This window comes from Geotrypetes seraphini, chromosome 2 (assembly GCF_902459505.1).
Source record: "Geotrypetes seraphini chromosome 2, aGeoSer1.1, whole genome shotgun sequence".
Lineage (NCBI taxonomy): Eukaryota > Metazoa > Chordata > Amphibia > Gymnophiona > Dermophiidae > Geotrypetes > Geotrypetes seraphini.
The window spans coordinates 264124464-264148211 of NC_047085.1; the positions used below are offsets into that span (position 1 = coordinate 264124464).

General features: G+C 44.9%; 1 protein-coding gene across 7 annotated transcripts in view; it reads left to right on the forward strand.

The window, feature by feature from the left end:
• PLA2G6 (phospholipase A2 group VI) overlaps positions 1-10719 on the forward strand; it is a 150669-nt gene extending 139950 nt beyond the window's left edge. For all 7 annotated transcript variants that reach the window (XM_033929522.1, XM_033929521.1, XM_033929520.1 and 4 more), the window contains one exon: positions 8871-10719. In XM_033929522.1, the coding sequence (XP_033785413.1) occupies positions 8871-9015 (145 nt within the window). In that variant the 3' untranslated portion in view covers positions 9016-10719. The remainder of the gene's footprint in view (positions 1-8870) is intronic.
• Positions 10720-23748: the final 13029 nt, after the last annotated feature.

Genomic DNA, 23748 nt, shown 5'->3' on the forward strand with positions numbered 1-23748 from the left:
TTTTTCTCTAAAACAACTCATAAGGAAATTATCTGTTTCTAACCAGCACCTTCTATAGTATCAAATTCATAGACTGGAATTTGCATATTAGGGTCAATCTCTGCTGCTCATCTATAGCATCTGCTATGTTGCGATCTCTGAGAAGCCTAGTTGCTGGGAGTCTCTCTCTTTTTTAGCATTGAGGTGGCCATGTTAAATTTCAGCCCTTTTTCTTTTGCTCAGTTCTGCCCTTCAGCCAGACCTCCTCCAGGAGGCTTCATCAAGAGCTGCGTTCTGAGGGCAGCAGCTTTAATGCCAAGCCATTTTTTCCCTATCTTGATGATTGGCTACTATAGGATGCCTCTCCTCAGGGATGCTCTCAGACATTCAAGATTGCAGTTAGCTTTTTAACATCTCAGCTTTAATACTCTCAACCACTACAATTCATAACAGCCCTGCGCAACATAATTATACTCAGGGCCTTCTTATTTTAGTAATGACAGGACCATCTGTTTCAACTTTTCAGTCAAGTCTTTCATCTTCTGTCTATCTGAGCTAGACAACTTATGGGACTCTTGGAACACATGGTATCTTCAGTCCATATTATTCTTTTCACGAGACTTCATTTCTGAATTGCCCAGTAGTCTCTGACGTCTACATGGTTTCCAATTTTCGATCTTTTTTTACAGCCACTTTCATTGCTGTGTTACTCTCTTCAGTGGGGGATGACTTCATCCAATCTTCCCAAACAGCTGCTGCTTCAGATGCCTCCAGATCAGCCAATTTTGACCATATACGCCTCCAAGTATTCTTGCGAACCTCACCTGGACAGTATTAACACATGAGCAGACGTTTATATACATATTTCAAGACTTAAGCGAGTTAGAATACTCTCAAGTCTTTTCATCACAGCATATTTAATCAACTCCTCTTACTATGCATGAGCAATCAACTTGTGTTCTACTATATAATCAAGTATGACAGTATAAGTTTTTCTTTTTTTTCTGTTAGAAAGCCAATAGGGTTTGAAACTACTCAATTGCTTGAAACATATTTTTAAACCTTGTCTATGTTCAAGAAGCAACAAATACTCTTGCCGACAAGCTTATTTCTTTGGCAACATGAGTGTATGCTCACCTCCTTGGTTTTGCGTCACATTTTCTCTCTATCTGAGACTCCTCATACACTATGTTAAAGATCCAATATCCTTCTAGATCTTGCCATCTCTTCTCATGCAGAGTCAAAGTCTCTTTTACATCCCATTCTACAGTTGTCTCATCTGATGCGTCTGTTCAGGATGACCTCGTCTGACGCTGATCTGCTCTTTCAGAATCTTTTTGGATGTCTCCAGGAATCCCTTCTACATGGCAGTGTTTCCAGTAAAATATGGTTTTCAGCGTAATATGGTATTCATCATCAAGATGCTTTATCATCCTCCGTATCTTCAGTGTTGGAATGCTTTTTCCGTTTATCCAACTCATGGCTTAAAATCACTTCATAAGAACATAAGAAGTTGCCTCCGCTGGGTCAGACCAGAGGTCCATCGTGCCCAGCAGTCCACACCTGCGGCGGCCCATCAGGCCCATGACCTGTAATGTGATCCTTCTCTAAGCCCTTTGATCCCTTTTATCCTTCTATCCATACTCTATCTAAAACCTATCTCTACCTCTATCTGTATCCCTCAACCCCCTATCGTTCAGGAATTTATCCAATCCTTCTTTGAACCCCCGTAGTGTACTCTGTCCTAATCACAACCTCCGGAAGCGCATTCCAGGTGTCCACCACCCTCTGCGTAAAAAAGAACTTCCTGGATGAGGGTGACCGGAAGGGAGTGGTGAAAGAGGAAAAAGAAGTGGCTGGTAGGCTAAACAAGTTCTTCTCGTCGGTCTTTACAATAGAGGACACAACCAGTGTGCCAGAACCGGAAAAAATATTCAGGGGAGATCAAGAGGGGAAATTATCATGCATGGAGGTAAGCCTCAAAGACATTCTCAGACAGATAGATAGATTAAGAACGGACAAAGCTCTGGGCCCAGATGGGATCCACCCGAGAATACTGAAAGAGCTCAGAGATGAAACAGCAGAGCTACTGCAGCATATTTGCAACCTGTCCTTGAGAACAGGGGTAATCCCGGAGGACTGGAAGATAGCGAATGTTACACCGATCTTCAAAAAAGGATCGAGAGGCGACCCGGGAAACTACAGACCGGTGAGCTTAACCTCTGTTCCGGGGAAGATGGCCGAATCACTGATCAGGGAAGGTATCAATGAGCATATAGAAAAAAATAATCTGATGAGATCGAGCCAGCAAGGTTTCTGTAAAGGCCGATCATGCCAGACAAATCTACTGCAATTGGACCAAGGTGACCCAGTAGACATTATATATCTAGATTTCCAAAAAGCCTTCGACAAGGTGCCCCATGAACGCTTACTGAAGAAACTGTGGAGCCACGGGGTGGAAGGGGACGTGCACAGATGGATCAAAAATTGGCTGGCGGACAGGAAACAGAGGGTAGGAGTAAAGGGGCACTACTCTGACTGGATAGGGGTCACAAGCAGTGTTCCCTCTAAGCGGGCGGGTGTTGTGAGCAAACTTTTTTCACTGTGAGCTAAAAATATCGGGCGCCAGCAAGTTATGAGCCAAATAAATATGTTGCTTTCTACCACAGAACTTCCTTACGTTTGTATGGAATCTATCCCCTTTCAACTTTAGAGAGTGCCCTCTCGTTCTCCCTGCCTTAGCTACTAAGTCTATTCCCTTCAGTACCTTGAATGTTTCTATCATGTCCCCTCTCAATCTCCTCTGCTCAAGGGAGAAGAGGCCCAGTTTCTCTAATCTTTCGCTGTACGGCAACTCCTCCAGCCCCTTAACCATTTTAGTTGCTCTTCTCTGGATCCTTTCGAGTAGTACCGTGTCCTTCTTAAAGTACCAGTGCTGGACGCAGTACTCCAGGTGAGGGCGTACCATGGCCCGGTACAGCAGCATGATAACCTTCTCTGTCTCTTCAGTCCAGCATCTGCCCCTCCCATTCCCTGTCTGTCTTTCCCTGCCATCTCTCCTCCTGCCCCCCCCCCCCACCCCCCAATTTGGTCTAGCATCCATCATCTTCCTTCTGTTCCCCTCATGGTCTGGCATCTCTATCCTTCCCTCCCCCCTGTGGTTTTTAGCATATCTCTCTTCTCATTTCCTCCACTCAGATCTGATCATTCTCTGCTCTCTCTTCCCTTTTCTTCTCTGGTCTTCCTTCTCTATTTTCTGCCTCCATCTAAATTAAATTCTTTCTTACTATTTAGTCCCGTTTCCCTCTTTTCACTGTGTCTACACACAGCTTGTCACCCCTTTCCCTCACCCCTCCATTATCTTACTATTTTCTTCCCCCTTTATTTATCTCCTCCTTCCATCCAGTATGTGTTCTTTCCCCACTTCCATTCAGCATCTGCTCTCCCTTCTCAACTGACATCCATCTGCCTTCTGCTCTCTCTCCCTTCTTCTCACTTCCATCATCTGTCCCCTTCTCTCTCTCTCTCATCTCCTCCATTCCATCATCTGCCCCTTCTCTCTCTCTCTCTCTCTCCCCCCCCCCAACTTCCATCATCTGCCCCCCTTCCCCTCACCTTTGTGGGTCACTTTCTTTCCCCTGAGGGTGGCTCATGTCACAGGGGAAGCTTTGGCCGAGCAGAACCGCTTGATTGACAGTGGAACTTACTTGATTGATGTCGATGCTGGGGCCCGTTGCCGTTTGAAGGAAAAAAAAAAGGTGGAAAAAAGGAACCTGTAAAGGCGAGAGGAAGGGAAACCTCCAGGACAGCTGCTTTTTGCCCTCCTTCAGCGGCCCAAGAGTTCAGACCAGCAGCGGCAGCTCTGTATGCTTTTAACTTCGGCACAGAGCTGCCCCTAATCAATAGTTTAGCGCGGTTTCATGAGGCAGCCTCGGGGCCTTTGATAGCCGGCCCGCTTCGATGATGCGATGTGGGCCGGCCTAGCAAAGGCCCCGAGGCTGCCTTATGAAACCGCGCTAAACTATTGATTAGGGGCAGCTCTGTGCCGAAGTTAAAAGCATACACAGCTGCCGCTGCTGGTCTGGAGGTGCGGAGACAAGGCAGGAGGCAAACGCGGTGGAAGGCAGGAGTCCCGGCGAAGGCAGGAGTCCCGGCGAAGGCAGGAGTCCCGGCACAGCGACTGCAACAGGAAGTTGCAAGTCAGCTGACGCCGGCCTTTCGTTGCGGCGGGGACCGAATCCTTCGTGGACCGGCAAGATTTTGTTTGCGGACCGGCGGTTGAAGAACTGTGCTCTACACTGTGTGCGCTGCGACGAGAAACTTGTGCGCTGCGAGGTAATATTTTGTGCGCGTGCGCACGTCAACGCAGCTTAGCGGGAACACTGGTCACAAGTGGTGTTCCGCAAGGGTCAGTGCTGGGACCACTGCTGTTCAATATATTTATTAATGATCTAGAAATGGGGACAAAGTGCGAAGTTATCAAGTTCGCGGATGACACAAAACTCTCCAGCAGGGTCAGAACTGTTGAGGAATGCAAAGAACTGCAGAGCGACCTGAACAAACTGAGTGAGTGGGCAAAAAAATGGCAGATGAACTTCAATGTGGAGAAATGTAAGGTCTTGCACATAGGGAAAGGGAACTCCATGTACAGCTACGCGATGGGAGGGAGGGCACTCGGGGAAGGCAAACAAGAAAAAGATCTGGGGGTATTGGTGGATAACACAATAAAGCCGGCGGCGCAATGTGCAGCGGCCTCAAAAAAAGCGAACAGAATGTTGGGCATTATCAAAAAAGGTATCACTACCAGAACGAAGGAAATTATCCTGCCACTGTATCGAGCAATGGTGCGCCAACATCTGGAATACTGCGTCCAATACTGGTCGCCATACCTCAGGAAGGACATGGCAATACTCGAGAGGGTCCAGAGGAGGGCAACGAGGATGATAAAGGGTATGGAGAACCTTTCATATGCCGAACGGTTAGACAGGCTGGGGCTCTTTACCCTGGAGAAGCGGAGACTGAGAGGGGACATGATAGAGACTTATAAAATAATGAAAGGCATAGAGAAGGTGAACAGGGACAGATTCTTTAGACTAGCAGGGACAACTAAAACAAGAGGTCATTCAGAAAAACTGAGAGGAGACAGATTCATAACGAATGCAAGGAAGTTCTTCTTCACTCAGAGGGTGGTGGACACCTGGAACGCTCTTCCCGGAGAGGTGATAAGACAGAGTACAATTCTGGGGTTCAAAAAGGGACTGGATGACTTCCTGGAAGCGAAGGGGATTACCTTACAGGACATTGAGCAAATAGGATATGGATATTTTAGGTTAGGTAGGGAACACTTCCAGGTCATGGACCTGGGGGGCCGCCGCGGGAGCGGACTGCCGGGCACGATGGACCCCTGGTCTGACCCAGCAGAGGCAATGCTTATGTTCTTATGTTCTAGCATTGGTTCTAAAATTGTCCCCTTTCAGCTTCTCTGAGTGCCCCCTTGTGCTTGTGGTTCCCCATAGTCTAAAGAATCTGTCCCTTTCTACATTCTCTATGCCTTTCATGATCTTGAAAATCTCTATCATGTCTCCTCTGAATCTCCGCTTCTCAAGGGAGAAGAGCCCTAGTCTTTCCAACCTATCTGCGTATGAAAGGTTTTCCATACCTTTTATCATTTTCATCGCTCTTCTCTGGACCCTTTCAAGTATCACCATGTCCTTCTTGAGGTATGGTGACCAATACTGGACTTCAGTCAGACTTCACCTCACGGTTTTCAGTGTTTTCCATGTTTATTTTACTGTTAAAGTTCTGACTATTCATTTTCTTGTTGACAGTTTATGAAAGCACTTGTCGATATCAGAACATTTCTCAAACCTCTACTGGTTTGGAATTTACTGTGGTTCTCTCCAGTCTTCTACAGCCTCCATTTCAACCAATGACCTATGCTCTTCTTAACTTAGGGCTAGATTCACTAAGCCTACCGATCAAGTCCCGACCAGTTAGCGACCCCTTTGCGACCCGAACCCGATTCACTAACCTGCCTCCTGATCCAATTCATGCATGCAAATGAGGGGAAGGACATCCAAAAAGTAGGGAAGGCAGCGATTCATAAAAATAAGTAAGGAACTCTGACTGGGCTGGCCGATCACAAAAGAAGCGATTGGTGAGGACCAGTCGCTCAAGTCCCTGCTGACTGTTCTGTAGTCCTGCAGCCCTGAAATCACTTCACATAATGCTCTGCTCATTGCCTCTCTGCTCTGCAGCCATGAAATCTACTTCCTCCAAGCAATTGCCAAGCACAGGGACACCACTACCTGTGGGATGCCGCCTGCTCCTGTGTGTAGGGAGTAACATCGCCGGGTGACGAGCGTGGCTGGAGACAGCAGCAGTGGAAATAGCAGCTGGGAAAGGGGGGGACACGTTTGGCTCCCAGTTCCCAAGAATCTACACATCCAGGTGTCGTCAGCACTCTCTGCACAACATCCCCAGCTCTGGCCAGCCTGGAAAGCATGAGATCTAGCCCAGAAAATGTTAGCAGCTGCTCAGTAGAGGGTTTTAACTCGCGAGTTTAAAGCAGTGCAGCCCTGCTTTAAATCCGCGGGTTAAAACAAGGCTCGCACTGAAGTTGGGGCGTCCAATTTAAAAAGAAAAGTTGCTACAGAGGCAAGCGCATGCGCAGACCATCTAGAAGCAAAAAAGATGGTCTGCACATGCGTCAGGATCGCTTTTCTGCGATCCACGTGGTCAGTTGGGGGCGTGCCTTCGATTGGCCTAATTAGCATGAAGACGCATTGTGAATTGGGAGCCCGGACACGAATCAGACACGGACCAGAAAGGTAAGTTTCAAGTTTCAAGTTTATTAGGATTTTTATATACCGCCTATCAAGGTTATCTAAGCGGTTTTTACAATCAGGTACTCAAGCATTTTCCCTCTCTGTCCCGGTGGGCTCACAATCTATCTAACGTACCTGGGGATATGGAGGATTAAGTGACTTGCCCAGGGTCACAAGGAGCAGCGCGGGGTTTGAACCCACAACCCCAGGGTGCTGAGGCTGTAGATCCAACCACTGCGCCACACACTCCACACAAGGTGAACTTAGTGAATCTAGCCTTTAGGAAGTAGAATTTTTTTTTTTTCCCACTACCTCTGTGAGTTTCACACCTTGGTGCCAAACACACCTTTTTCATTTTTTTACCATGATAAGGTGTTTCTCCGCATTCTTCCCAAAGTACCGTATTTTCACGCATATAACGCGCGCGTTATACACGATTTTACAAACCGTGCATAACCTTGCGCGTTATATGCGTGAGTGCGTTGTACAAATTTTTTTTTACATAGTTCCCCCCCCCCCGACGTCCGATTCACCCCCCCCCCCGCAGGACCGCTCGCACCCCCACCCCGAAGGACCGCTCGCACGCACTCCCTCCCGCACCCGCACCCCCACCCTGAAGGACCGCTCGCACCCCCACAGCCTCCCGACCCCCCCCCCCCCCATCATGTAGATGCTCCTACCGGTGTCCTGCTGCTTCCTCTTGGCGGTCCCGGCCCTTCTGTGAGCCCTGCGCTACTTCCTCTTCCGGCGGTCCCGCCCTTTCTCTGATGTCAGAGAAAGGGCGGGACCGCCGGAAGAGGAAGCAGCGCAGGGCTCACAGAAGAGCCGGGACCGCCAAGAGGAAGCAGCATGGCACCGGTAGGAGCGTCTACATGATGGGGGGGGTCGGGAGGCTGTGGGGGTGCGAGCGGTCCTTCAGGGTGGGGGTGCAGGTACGTGCGAGCGGTCCTTCGGTGTGGGGGTGCGGGTGCGTGCGAGCGGTCCTTCGGGGTGGGGGTGCGAACGGTCCTGCGGGGGGGTGAATCGGACGTCGGGGGAGGGCATCAGGCTTTCAGGGTGGGGACAGGACTTCAAGGGGGAGAGGAGAGTCGGGGCGGGCGAAAGGAGAGTCGGGGCAGGCGAAAGGAGAGTCAGGCAGTGACTGGAGAGTCGGGGCAGCATGCGTGGTATACAAAAATTTTTTTACATATATTTCGGTTTCCCGCGCGCTATACCCGTGTGCGCATTTTACACGGGTGCGCGTTAGCTACGTGAAAATACGGTAGTCTCGGATTTTCATTCATCGTGCCACCAGTTTTCTTTCCAAAACCTATTTCTCATTCTGTCAAGACAGCTCTTCATGCCTTATATGGTAAACGAGTCTTAGCTTATGACTTACCAAAGTCTCAGTCTTAAAGCATTGCTTCAACTGCTCACATTTTTTCATACCAATAAGTTCAGCCAAAAGAATTGCAGCCTGTATTTCTTTTTGCTATGCTCAGGATGGGCTGCAATTCGGATCAGAGTTATGCAGCTTTAGTTGCTTTCTTGCGTTCCACTTCCATTGCTGAAATCTGCAGAGCAGCTACTTGGTCCTCAGTTCACACGTTCATCTCTCTCTATTCTCTGGAATTCTTTCTGGATGTGATGGTTACTTCGGCCAAGCAGTATTATAATTTTTATTCTCTTATCTGGCCAATTTCTCTCCATCCCATTTCAGTAAGCTAGGGAGTCCTAAATGTGAGAATATGCTGCCTGATTGTCCTAGGATAAAGCACAGTTACTTACCGTAACAGGTGTTATCCGGGGACAGCAGGTAGATATTCTCACATCCCACTCACCTCCCATGGTTGGCTTCTTAGCTTGCTTTGGAACTGATGTATTTCATGATTCTGCGAGTGAGAAGACACGCATGCACGGTGCGGGCAGTTGTGAAGTTTTTGAAACTTAAAGTGACAGTTCACTTGTCAAACTGTCCTTACTGGGCTCCATGGATGGCCTTACCCATATGTGAGAATATCTGCCTGTTGTCACTGGATAACACCTGTTACGGTAAGTAACTGCTTTCTCTTCCTATGCTAACAGGCTGAGCCCACAGTTTGACACAGATGTTATGCTGGATGAGATCAGTGATGCCATTCTGGTGAACATGCTCTGGGAGACTCAGATCTACATCTATCAACAGCGTGATACGATCCAGCGGTTGGTGCAGCTGCTTCTTGGCCAATGAGACTTTCTGCAGCAGCTCTCTACCTATCAGAGCCATAGTATCCTGGCACACTCTTAGAAGCTTCCTGAGAGCCCTCAAAATGGCACCTCAGTATGTTGGCAGATGGGTTTCATCTGGAAGTGGGCCTTATATGTGAAAGGCTCACTAGAGGCCTGGAATCATTCCAGAGGAAGCGACCTTGGTGATGCATATATTTATCATCAAATGAAGTGTTGCTTCAGCCAGTCATGCCTTCAGATCAAGTCATTCTGTAATGTTTAAAATGTAACAGATACTTGCAATTTTTTTGTGAGATTTTTCAAATTTTATGGTGACAAGTCATTGTTAGAGGCTCGCACTGTAGTTAAATAATGCTGCTTTATCCCACTGGATTCTATTCTCTTATTGATTTCAGGATTCTTCCCTGATGCTGGTTTTGCTTTGCAGGGAACAGAGTTCCTGTAAAGTATCACTGTTGGATCCAGTAGAGTTTCTCTGAAACTGCTATCAGATTATTTGCTCTTAAGAGCTACAATGTGTATGTATAGTTTAAAGCTCCAGCCCTCCCCACTAGAGCTGCCCGATTCAGGGAAAAACATTTTGATTTGATTTGACCTATTGAATAGATTTTTTTTTTTTAAATTTGATTTGTTTTGCTTTCAATGACACTATTTTTTAAGTTTAAAGTTGAATCAATTTTATTGTAAAACTAAAAAAGCCAGATTAATACAGATTGATCCTGTACAGTCATTGCTAACAGAAAACCATGTCTTTTCATACACACAGAAAACAGATACACCCTTGCCCAGTATGGAATAAGTAATCACAAACTAAAAATAGAATATAGACAAAAGTTAAACTAAACAGTCAAGAAGCCACACTCTGCATACAATGCGACATCACAGAAACAGTAACACATGTCCCCTAATTCTGTGCAAAATATAAAGATAGCAGATATAAATTTGAAAAACCTGACAAATAACAATCACCACTTTACAAATTAACAAATTAGAAATAAAACAAAAATGGAAAAACAAGAAAATACCATTTTATTGGACTAATCCATTTCTGAATTAGCTTTCAGAGGCCAAAACCTCATTCTTCAGGTCAGTACAGTCACGGTATCCTTTCTTGACCTGGTTAGTAAAAAAAAAACCAAAAAACTATTAAAATTAGTCTAATAAAAAGATTGCTTTATTTTCATTTTCTATTTATAAACATTTATCAGTATAACTACAATAAAGCAACAAAAAATTCTTTTTTCTACGTTTCTGCTTTAATCATCCTCTTCACTCTAGTGTCTGTCCTCTCTCTCCCTTACATGTATCTGTCCTCTCTCTCTCTGCCCCTTCCATCCACTGTGTCCCCAACCCTCCCCTTGTGGCCCTGCCTCTCCTTCTGTCCAGCTTTTCCCCCTCTGTTCCATTTCTTCTCCTACACCCCTCATCCAAGGGCAAGCATCCCTCTCTTTTTTCCTCTATTTGTGTATTTAGCATCTTTCCCACTCTTCTCATTTTTTCTCTCTCTTTTCCCTCTGCTCTTCCAGCTCCCTTGTCCCAGCATCTCTCTCTCTCTTTTCCTCCCTCCCCAGCCTTTCCCACTCTTCCCCTCTGCCTTATCTAACCTCCCTCTTGTCTCCAGGCCATCTCCTTCCCTGCCTGCCCTGTAGTAACAAAATACAAACACTCCAGAAACTTGCCAGAGAAACTTAAGAAAGAAACCTACCTAGAGGCAGCACAGATCACAAGGTTCGAAGAGTGGCAACTCAATGACCAAAACAACTTTGAACACACGCTAAAGAACTTGAATGATATAAAATTTAATATAATTTAATTATGGAGTACCCTCAGTGTGACAGGGCAACGAAGGGAGATATACTCCAGTGCTTCACATAACGAGATAGGAATAAACAGTCAGATGGATAAGAGGGAATCCATAGACATCATTTACCTTGACTTCCAAAAAGCCTTCGACAAGGTACCTCACGAACGGCTACTTAAAAAGCTGTGGAACCACGGGGTGCAAGGGGATATCTACCGATGGATCAAACACTGGTTGGCGGGCAGGAAACAAAGGGTTGGAGTAAAGGGCCAATACTCAGATTGGCAATGGGTCACGAGCGGAGTTCCGCAGGGGTCGGTGCTGGGACCCCTACTGTTCAACATATTTATTAATGATCTGGAGACAGGGACTAAATGTGAGGTTATCAAATTTGCTGATGACACCAAACTCTGCAGCAGGGTAAGAAACACGGAAGACTGTGAAGACCTGCAAAGGAACCTAACGAGACTGGAAGACTGGGCAAAAAAGTGGCAAATGAGTTTTAACGTAGAGAAATGCATGTAGGGAAAAAGAACCCGATGTTCAGCTACAAAATGGGGGGAACACTGCTAGGGGTGAGTAACCTGGAAAGGGACCTGGGGGTGATGGTCGACACATCACTGAAACCAAAGGCGCAATGTGCGACAGCCTCAAAGAAAGCTAACAGAATGCTGGGCATCATCAAAAAGAGTATCACAACCCGGACGAAGGAAGTCATCATGCCGCTGTACCGCGCAATGGTGCGACCGCACCTGGAGTTCTGTGTTCAATACTGGTCACCGTACCTCAAGAAGGACATGGCGGTACTCGAGGGAGTGCAGAGGAGGGCGACTAAACTGATAAAAGGTATGGAAAATTTTTCATACGCCGACAGGTTAAAAATGCTGGGGCTGTTCTCCCTGGAGAAGAGGAGACTTAGAGGGGACATGATAAAAACCTTCAAAATCCTTAAGGGCATAGAGAAAGTGAATAAGGATAGATTCTTCAAACTGTGGGGAGCCACAAGCACTAGGGGTCACTCGGAGAAATTGAAAGGGGACAGGTTTAGAACAAATGCTAGGAAGTTCTTTTTTACCCAGAGGGTGGTGGACACATGGAACGCGCTTCCGGAGGATGTGATAGGCCGGAACTCTGTACAGGGGTTCAAGGAGGGTTTGGATAGGTTCCTGGAGGATAAAGGGATAGAGGGGTACAGATAGAACTTGAGGTAGGTTATAGAAGTGGTCAGAAACCACTTCACAGGTCACGGACCTGATGGGCTGCCGCGGGAGCGGACCGCTGGGCGAGATGGACCTCGGTCTGACCCAGTGGAGGCAACTTCTTATGTTCTTAACCAACAAGCCCCTGCCCCCACACCATCATAGGGTACCTCCTTGTGTGTAATAAATCAAAAATAATGAAAAATAAATCACCACCAACCAGTGAACACAAATGAGGTCAATTAAGGAGCCACTCTAAGAACCTCCCCAACCAGCTCCCACAATAGAAATCCAAAACCGATTTAGCTTAAGATATCCTTGGAAAGTTGTCAAGACAGCGGCAACCCACAATAAAGCGCCACTGAATACCAGGTCCAACCAAGCCTGGTTTCGGGACACCAAAATCCCTTCTTCAGGAACCCATGATTGTAGCAAAAATCACTGAAGATAATCGAGCCGGCAGAGGGAGGGCAGAGCTAACAGAGAGAGGCGCACAATCGCGCTAAAAAGACGACACCAGAGACGTCACACAAAAAACCACCAATCAGAAAAAAGAGGCGGGACCTGTCATACTATGGTATGCCATTCGATACTATCATTTAGTCCATGTGGCTGCACTGACTGTAGATGGAAAATCCAGAACTGTTCTAGAAGAGTGAGATGAGACATCTTATCTTCTCTGAAGTCATGCGGTAACTATTCCAACACAAACTATGATAGATCAGAGAAGTCATGACCCTTCTCTAGGCAGTGAGGCACAAGTGGAGCAGATCTCGTAGCAGTATGGATCCTGCTTTTATGTTCAGCTAGTCTTGTCCTAATTGTTCTGCTGGTTCGACCCACATAGATGAACTTGCAAGGGCAAATGATGACATACACGACCTAACAAGACTCACATGTAGTATGCTGTCTCAATTGATAACTGCGTTGGGTCTGGGGGTGATACCAGCAGGTAAGGACAAGGTGTTGCTACACATACTGCAATGACCACATGCCGTATGGCTGCCTAGAAGATTAGATCTAGGAGTAGAGGGAGTCAGGAGGTTCCTCAAATTTTTAGGTCTTGAAAATGCAATCCGGGGAGAGTCCTTAAAGATGGGATGACAATCCAAAACATGCCAGTGTCTCCTGATAACATCCGCCACCTGATGAGCTTGATTAGAAAAAGAAATAACACATACTTGTTGCTGCGGAGGAGACCTCGGCACCGGAGTAAGTAATAAATCAGGATTGGCATACCGGGCCCTGAGATAGGCACGTTTGATTGTCCAATCAGGTTAGCCACGGGCTTTAAAACATTGAGTTAGTAATTTGGCTTGCACCTTGAATTCAGGGTGGTGGTACATATGCGACGTATCCTTAGGAATTGACTGACCGGAAGCGATTGTTTTAAGCGAGAGGGATGACAACTCGAATAGTGCAAATATGTATTCCGGTCAGTATCTTTTCTGAACACTGTGGTGAATAACTGCTTATCTACTTTAATGACCACAGTATCCAAGTAGGTGGCCCTGGTCAAATTGATAGTAGCAGAAAATTTTAGATGGATATCAAGGGCATTTAACCATAATAGGAATTCACCAAACTTGGTTTCAGAATCAGTCCATATCAAAAATACATCGTCAATATATCGTAGCCAAACCCCAATATATGTCATCCATGAGGAAGGGTACGAGTACTTTTCTTCAAAATTGGTAACGTGCAAGTTAGCCACCGTGGGCGCCATCACAGTGCCCATGGCGACACCCTGGGTCTGAAGGTAAAAGTCTCCCTGAACTTCAAAAAAGTTTCTTTAAAGAACCAAAGTAGATAAGGTCATCAGAAAAGATTTTGGAATACGATTGTCCACAGGGAGAGAAGCCAAATTGGTTTCCACAATGTGGAGCGCCTCAGTCTGAGGGATGTTACTATAAAGCGCCTCCAAGTCCATAGTTATTAAAAGGTCAGTCTGTTGAACTTGCACTGTTTTAATCCAATTCAAAAAAATGAGTAGTGTCTAAAACGAAAGACTTAGCCTTGATCACTTGGGGCTTCAAAAAATAGTCCACCATTTTAGACAAAGGTTCAAGAATCGTACCCCGGAGAGATACAATTGGTCTCCCGAGGGGGGAGGGGGGGTTATCAAGCGTTTTATGAATTTTAGGGACAGTATAAAAGTAAGGAGTATGTTGAGTCATGTATGTCATCATTTGCCTTTGCGAGTTCATCTATGTGGGTTGAACCAGCAGGAAAATTAGGACAAGACTAGCTGAACATAAAAGCAGGATCCATACTGCTACGAGATCTGCTCCACTTGTGCCTCACTGCCTAGAGAAGGGTCATGACTTCTCTGATCTATCATGGTTTGTGTTGGAACAGTTACCGCATGACTTCAGAGGAGATAAGATGTCTCATCTCACTCTTCGAGAACAGTTCTGGATTTTCCATCTACAGTCAGTGCAGCCACTGGACTAAATGATAGTATCGAATGGCATACCATAGTATGACAGGTCCTGCCATTTTTTTCTGATTGGTGGTTTTTTGTGTGACGTCTCTGGTGGTGTCTTTTTAGCGCAATTGTGCGCCTCTCTCTGTTAGCTCCGCCCTCCCTCTGCCGGCTCGATTATCTTCAGTGATTTTTGCTACAATCATGGGTTCCTTTTTTTTATATATATTTTTATTCATTTTCAAGATTATATTAAGTGTTAAAAATATTCATTCACATTAATAATAAATTCATCACTTACAAACAATCATTGATACATTACATAGATTTTTATCCCTTCCCCTTTCCCATCCCTCCCACCCATATATTCCATTCTCATATAAAACATATAATAATAATATTCCCCCATCCATACACCTTAAATTGATAAAATATAAGGGAAACAATTTCAATTAATCCTTACAATACTTTGTTAATGGTTTCCACACATCCTGAAATTTTTTTAAATATCCACATTGTAAAGCAATAAATCTTTCCATTTTATAGATATGGCATAAAGAATTCCACCAAAAGTTATAATTTAATCTCCTCCAATCCTTCCAATTATATGTAATTTGCTGAATGGCAACACCAGTCATTATAAGTAATAACTTACTGTTGTTCGCAGAAATCTGACTTTTTGCTCTCATTTCCATACCAAATATCACAGTATCATAGGATAATGCCACTGGGTTATCTAATAAACTATTAATTTGGTCCCAAATTGATTTCCAAAAATTCATAATAAATGGGCAATGAAACAATAAATGATCTAAAGTTCCTGCTTCTAGATGGCAGTGCCAACAACTATTAGACAAAGAACTATCCAATTTTTGTAATCTAACAGGGGTCCATAACGCTCTATGCAACAGAAAAAACCAAGTTTGTCTCATAGATGCCAACACCGTACATCTCATCCTCCAAGACCAAATTCGTGGCCATTGAGATGCATTAATTACATGCTTGATCTCAATACTCCAAATATCTCTTAGACCAGTTTTTAATTTCTTTTTAGTAAATCCACTTAACACTTTGTACCACTGGGTGGCCTAATTAAATCAGAAGAAAAAAATATTACTTAAATTCAAATAAATAATGCTCTTAGGAGGAGCTCAGCTGTTAGCCAGCCATCTGCTTGTACTCCAAGTTCCGGAATGACAACAATCATGGGTTCCTGAAGAAGGGATTTTGGTGTCCCGAAACCAGGCTTGGTTGGACCTGGTATTCAGCAGCGCTTTATTGTGGGTTGCCGCTGTCTTGACAACTTTCCAAGAACATCTTAAGCTAAGTCGGTTTTGGATTTCTATTGTGGGAGCTGGTTGGGGAGGTTCTTAGAGTGGCTCCTTAATTGACCTCATTTGTGTTCACTGGTTGGTGGTGATTTATTTTTCACTATTTTTGATCTATTACACACAAGGAGGTACTCTATGATGGTGTGGGGGCAGGGGCTTGTTGGTCCCTGTCTCGTTATGTGAAGCGCTGGAATATATCTCCCTTCGCTGCCCTGTCACACTGAGGATACTCCATAATTCAATTATATTAAATTTTATATCATTCACGTTCTTTAGCGTGTGTTCACAGTTGTTTTGGTCAATGAGTTGCCACTCTTCGAACCTTGTGATCTGTGCTGCCTCTAGGTAGGTTTCTTTCTTAAGTTGTCCTCTAGTAAGGCATCTTTTTTTTTCCTCCCCTCCCCTCCCTTGAGATCCAGCCCCCACCGAGGTTTGATAACTCCCTTCTATTCCCTTCCCCCTCCTCTCTCTCCCTTACTTTCTCTCTTTCTTTGTCACCCCCCAACACACAATACTGTCAGCAATGCAGCCTTCGCAACTCACTGCTCTTGCCGGCATCAGGCCTTCCTCTCTGCTGGGTTCTGCCTACTTCCTGTTTCCATGAAGGCAGGACCCGGCAGAGAGGAAGGCCTGATGCTGACAAAAGCAGCATTTTGTGAAGGCTGACACTGCAGAGAAGTTCCCAGACCATGATGACGCTGGTCCTCCAGTGAGTCTGATGTTTTCTGAGAATGAATCGATTTAAATTGGGAATCGGGCAGCTTTACTCCCTACCCTCCGCATGTCATCTTGTGAAGAGTATTTTAAAGCTTTCCTGTATGGATAAAAATGTCTAAAAGTTTTCTATTTCTGCTGTGCTTTATAGGTCATAACTGTTGGTTTGCTGACTCAGAACAATAATTTTAAACTTGCACAGTCTCAAGAAGTCGAGTTGGATGGTCCAATATAGTAGCTGGGGAATAAACAACTTTTAGGGGCCTATTTACTAGAAGTGCTACTTTAGGTGTCTAAATGTAGCTTCTAATGTGTCCTAACAATGTGGCAGTGCATTTTCTCCTGTGCACTATGTGCATTAAACACTTAAGGTGCAAATTCCTATTACAGAATGTGATATACATAAGTAGGCACAATATCTTACATGTAATGTAAGGGTCATTGCTGTGCATTAAGGGCCAGATTCTCAAAATGGCGCCTACATTGGATGTCACTAGACATCCTAATCGTGGACATCTAGCGACGCGTAACTAAAACCTGCACACAACCTAAATTGTTTTAGTTAGCTTAAATGGCATGGCAATAGATCACACCACTGAAGTTAATTGGAAAATAAAAACAAAAAATCAAGGGTTCTGTATGAAACTCAGAGCAGCGCCCTCTGACGCCTAATGACACCTACCTGAAAAATAGGCATGGTTAGGGGTGGAGAATAGCCATAGTTGACTTAGGCGTCGCTAGGCATCTGAGGTAGGTGCAGACAGCGGCACAGAACTGATAGTGACAAAGCATGTTTGTTAAAGTGATATTTATGACATTAAATACCATAAAGCACCTATATAGGTGTTATTCTGGTACCATTTTTCACCATTTTAAACAGTGTATCTCAGTTAACTTAAGCGCCTAAGTTTTGGCGCCTTGTATAGAATAACCCCATCGTTTATAGAATACTATTAATTATGCATGTCACTTGTCATCTTACGCCTGCCATTGACATGGTGTTTGCCTAAATATGGGTGCACTAATGCTGACTTACATTAGTATTCTATAACAGAATCATGGCACCAGGATGCTGTTACAGAATTGGTATTGGGGTGTCTAACTTGAGGCACTAATTTATAGAATTACCTCATTTGTCTTCAATTGGGAGGCAGTTGCTTATACCCTTCCTGAATGCAAAGATACTTTTAATTAAGACATTAATTCTACTTTACTATCTCCCTCTCCCCCCCCCCCCCATGTTTACATGATGAGCACCCAATCACTAATATGTGACTGGTCTGTATGTTTTATGTTTGTTAAATTTGATATACTTCAATTCATTATGTATCAAAAAAAAGGAGCAAGAAAAGTGTGGCCTATTTTCCCTCTAAGCAGGGCACATATGTTTTACATGATCATTACATAGTTGCTCACAAAAATACTGCCCTTACTTTCAAATAAAAACCATAAAAAATTAATTAAACAAAATTAAATCAATTACCATATGTGTGATGGTTGTTAGTGCTTTGATTTTACAGAAATGTATTGGCAGTAAGTCTAGTGGAAGCTGTAAGTGCATGGATTTTAACAAACAGTATAAGCAGTCTTAATTTTTAATTTTTTTACATCCAGTTTCTTACATATGCACTAAGACCCTGACAAGCTGAAACATCAATGAGCAGGCAGAGAATGGGTTAATCCCTAAAGGATGCTGGCTAGAAATATTCACAGGAATTGTGCACAAAAATATGTGCCAGCTAGACAAGGCTGCAGGCCTATTTCTCTTTGGTCTTCCAGTAAACTTGTACATGTTTCAATCTGACTTCTGTTCTGCCTTTCTTCAATCATCAAGTTTCTTATTATAGGCCTTTCTCTTTAATTGGGTCCTGGAATGGATAGGCCCAAGGTCCTTAGTTAGATTTGTGTCCCATCAGATAACTGTTTTCTGGGTATGGGCCTAGATCAGGGGTAGGGAACTCTGGTCTTCGAGAGCTGTATTCCAGTTGGGTTTTCAGGATTTCCCCAATGAATATGCATTTAAAGCAGTACATGCAAATAGATCTCATGCATATTCATTGGGGAAATCCTGAAAACCCGACTGAAATACAGCTCTCGAGGACCAGAGTTCCCTACCCCTGGCTTAGATTATCAAAATGATGGATATGTTGGTGCCTTTTTGCCCCCATCTTAAACATCTGGTTTTGCCTCATCTATAGCCCAGTCCAATTAGTGGTATCCTTGAAATTATTTTTTGGCAAGGAGCAACAAACACCTGTGTGTATGATTGACACTCAGAAGACCTGAGGAACTTTATTTCCTTGATCCTGAAGGTCAGGGAGAGCCAATTGGCATCTTCCATTGAGGGAAATGGGACCAAAAACCATATAAATTCCTGCTGATTTCACAAATCGAGTGTACTGCCATTGGGGTCTGCATGAACTCTTGCCACCTTGCCACATGTGTTTTTGATACGATTTTTTTGGAACCCCTGAGGAAGACATTTTGGTCGAAACATGGACCATGTTGGATCCTCCTCATCAATCATAAATGTGAATTATTTTACTACACATTCAATAAAGCCTACATCAGGATCATTTGTCTCCACAGTTTCTTTTGCTACTGGATATTCATCATACTTTCTGGTGTTTGGAAGGGAAGCTAGGCTACCTATTGATTTATGTTTTGATGTTGCAGTGGATGGTTCATTGTCTCAAACATTCAAAGGGTATTTGCAAAAGCTAAAAGAGCAGCTAGGAGAGGCATACAGATTAGCTGCAGAGTCTGCATTCAAACTTAGTAAAAGAAACAAAGGTATGAGCAGAAGGTAAAAATTGCTGACTTAGGTAAAGGTGACAGGGTATTACTAGAGAACTGGGTAGACAAACTTGCTAATAGATGGCAGTCTACCCCATGTGTTGTAGAAGAAAAGTTGAAAGATTTGCCTGTGTATCACATAAAGCCAGAATGGGGGGGAAGGGTATGTGAAAACTGCACAGAAACCACCTGCTTACCCATAAGACAGATTGTGTTTTCATGGGAACACACGCAAAGAAACGGGAAAACACAGACAGGAGAGATATAAACCTGACACATCAAGGCCAGAAGACAGTTCAAAGTCAGACAAGATCCCAGAGTGTCACCAAGGTATATCACAAGTAAACAGTGTGAGGATTCAGAGGAAGATTAAATGGGGGAGTTCAATATACATAATTGGAATGGTAGAGATATGGAACACACGTCACAAACACCGCAGTAAAAAAGCACTAGCTATTTTGGTTACACACTTGAACAGGATATTCAAGACAGAGAAGAGCCATAGCACTCTGCTAATATTGGGTTAGAAGGAGTCTGTGTATATGAAGAGCTGTACTATGTAAGGGAAGAAATATATAATGTCCCTAGTAAATATCAAAGTCAAAAAATTATACCACAATACAATTTATATGGTAATTGTTGAATCCACAGGGGTTAAATATGGCTATCAACTTGCAGGTATTTTTCTAAAGATGAACGACATGGAGGGGCATAATAAAAAACAACGTCTAAGTCCCCTTTTGACCTAAGACCCTAGGCGTACAAAGTAGGTAGCAGGGAATTGTCCATTCTCAAAAAAACCCATTCAAAATGTGTTTTGTTTTTTTGCAAGAATGGCCTACATGTACATTCAGCAGTGTAATCGCCAAGACCACCACTACATATATGCTTACAACTATTCCCAACTATGAAAACGCCCAAGTCCCAAATGCCCAAAACAAGACCTGTTAGGCGAACGAGGGGCCAGTCCTTCGCCTAAAAGCACAATTCTCTAACCGGCATCAAGGAACCAACCCTCCAAACGATCATGGCAGGAAAGATGCCCAATCTCTCCTGCCGCCACCTGCAGTGACCCCCCCCCCCCCCAACACATCGCGGCAGGAGAGATGCCCAATCCCTCCTGCCAGGCAAACCCCCCGAACTCCCCACATTCTTCACAGACATAAGAACATAAGAATTGCCGCTGCTGGGTCAGACCAGTGGTCCATTGTGCCCAGCAGTCCGCTCATGCGGCGGCCCATAGGTCAAAGACCAGTGCCCTAACTGAGACTAGCCCTACCTGCATACGTTCCAGTTCAGCAGGAACTTGTCTAACTTTTGAATCCCTGGATGATGTTTTCCCCTATGACAGACTCCAGAAGAACGTTCCAGTTTTCTAAGACTCTCTGGGTGAAGAAGAACTTCCTTATGTTTGTACAGAATCTATCCCCTTTCAATTTTAGAGAGTGCCCTCTCGATCTCCCTTCCTCAGAGAGGGTGAACAACCTGTCCTTATCTACTAAGTCTGTTCCCTTCAGTACCTTGAATGTTTCGATCATATCTCCTCTGCTCAAGGGAGAAGAGACCCAGTTTCTCTAATCTTTCGCTATATGGCAACTCCAGCCCCTCAACCATCTTAGTCGTTCTTCTCTGGACCCGTTCGAGTAGTACCGTGTCCTTCTTCATGTACGGTGACCAGTGCTGGACGCAGTACTCCAGATGAGGGTGCACCATGGCCCAGTACAGCGGCATGATAACCTCTGATCTGTTCGTGATCCCCTTCTTTATCATTCTTAGCATTCTTTTCACCCTTTTAGCCGCCGCCGCTGCACATTGCGTGGATGGCTTCATCGACTTATCGAGCAGAACTCCCAAGTCTCTTTCCTGGGAGGTCTCTCCAAGTACCGCCCCGGACATCCTGTATTCGTGCATGAGATTTTTGTTACCAACATGCATCACTTTACACTTATCCACGAGATGCCCAGTCCCTCCTGCCGGACAACCCCCCTGAACTCCCCATGTTCTTCACCGGCAGGAGTGATGCCCAATTCTTCCTGCTGGACAAGCCCCCCATCCTGAACCCCTGCCAGACTGCTCAGCCCACCCCCAGCCCCCCCCCCTCTAACCTTTTGTGATGGACGGAAGGGTCCTCCGGCAGGCACACATCAAAAAAGGTTAGAGGGGGGGTTTTGAGACATGTCCGGGGGGTTTTGAGGACATGTCCAGGTAAATCCATATCTCTGGTAACCCTACGCTAGTATGGTGCCTACTGGCACCTAAATTTAGGCACTATTTCTAGAATTTCCCCCTCTGATATCTATGCTTGTAATCTATTCTTTCCAGTCACATCATTTACAGGCATTTTTATTTGTATGCCCACATTTCAAATATGGCTGTCCACTTCCTTATTGAAAGATATTAACCTTTTTGGCCTTCTCATCTTTACATTTGACCTTTCTATACAGTTCAGAGGTTTCTACTTATTACATAATAGCTGTAGCTGGTTTCATTTTCATTTTAGTCTCAGATTAATTTATTTGTTGAGACATTTTCTCACAGTAGAATAAACTCAAGCCATTTCCAATTCTACTTGTTTCAAATTGTGTCTATATTCATCTAAATATGTTTCTGGCAGTGGCATAGTAAGGGGGTTGCAGGGGGGGCGGTTTGCCCTGGGCGTGGTCTTCCTAAGGATGCAACATGCCTCCTCTTCCCCGCTCATCTCCTTGCTACACGCGCACCCCTTGCCTCCCCCTGTACCTTTTTTTATTTACCCGGTGTAAGGTTGGTGCCTGTGTCAGCATCGGCGCTCTCTCTGATGTCACTTCCATGACCTGCTCCTAGAAAGTGACATCAAAGGGAGAGCCGATACTGATGTAGGCATGCTGCTCACACCAGAGAAGTTAAAAAGGTATGGGGAAAGGGAAGGTGCATGCGTGTGGAAGAGGGGTGCAGGGGAGGGGCACCACTCACCATTACTATGCCACTGGTTTCTGGGCATCCCCACTATATAGATCAATAATAAAACCCTTAGTGCGCATGTGCACTTTGAAACTCTGTGCCTCTGGATGCCCAGAGTACAAGCGCCCAGCAAAGAAGCATCTCAGCGCATGATAACATCAACGGCGTCGGGGAAGCAAGCTTAAATCAGCGGTGGTGGCTAAAGGGCAGGGAAAGAGAAAGACAGACAGACAGAAAGATGGGGCAGGGAGAGAGGCAGAAAGAAAGACAGACGGGGTAGGGAGAGAGATAGAAAGAAAGATAAATGGGGGTAGGGAGAGACAGAAAGAAAGACAGATGGGGCAGGGAGAGAAAGAAAGACAGGGGCAGGAAGAGAGATAAAGACAGATTTGGGGCAGGGACCATGTCTCCCCACTTCTATCTAAGCTTCACTGGCTCCCAGTCCTCCTCAAGGTCCACTACAAATGTGCCTGTCTAGCCTTCAAATCTCTTCACGGCATCCTTCCTCCCCTCTTTCCACTATCTTGGCTATCCTCGAATCCTAACTCCACCAGATCCATTCAAAAATTCAAACTATCCTTCCCCTCTTTAAAAGGCATATCCCATACAGGAAAATTTGGAACATCCCTCCTCTTCAGGATCACCGAGCTGTGGAACAGCTTTACTGCCCTCTTCGAAGTTCGACCTCCCTCCAACGTTTCAGGAAACACTTGAAAACTTGGCTTTTCTCCAAAATGTAACTACTTCCTCCCTCTCCATTATACTAAGTCCCCTCTTTCCTTCCATTTTACCAAGCCCTTCTTCTTTCCATTGGAGTTCCTTTCTTTATTAATTCCTGTAAACTGTGTCAAGTTCCACTTCTGTGGAGATGATGCGGTATATAAACTTAAGGTTTAGTTTAGTTTAGTTTAGGGAGAGAGAAAGAAAGGGGGCAGGGGAAGAGAAAGACAGACAAAGAAGGGGCAGGGAGAGAGAAAGACAGACGGGGTGGGGAGAGAGACAGAAAGAAAGAGACGGGGCCAGGGAGAGAGAGAAAGAAAGGGGGCAGGGAGAGAAAGAAACAAAGGGGGCAGGGAGAGAGAAATAAAGAGACAAAGAAAGGGGGCAGGGAGAGAGAAAGACAGACAGATGGACATAAAGAAAGGGAGGCAGTGAGAGAAGGAAAGACAGACGGGAAGGGAGAGAGAAAAAAAAGACATAAAGAAAGAAAGAAACACCTCAGCATCCCATTGTGCTAAAAGTCTACACATCTATTCTAGCACCCGTTAATGTAACGGGCAGAAATAAAAAGTGGCTAATATGACACCACTGAGCCGGGTCTCTGGGAGAAGGTAACATTCCTTCCAAGGTGTTTTATTACTGATGAGATCAGGTGAATAGCTAGCTGGTGAATTATTAAACCTGCCCTGCCACTCCTGTTCACCTTTTCTCCCTTCCCTTTATGGCTCTGAAGACAAGGAAGCTTGATCCCACTGCTGAATCCCTCAACAGTTGATCACTGCAGAGGGCCTAAGGACAGGGAAGAGCT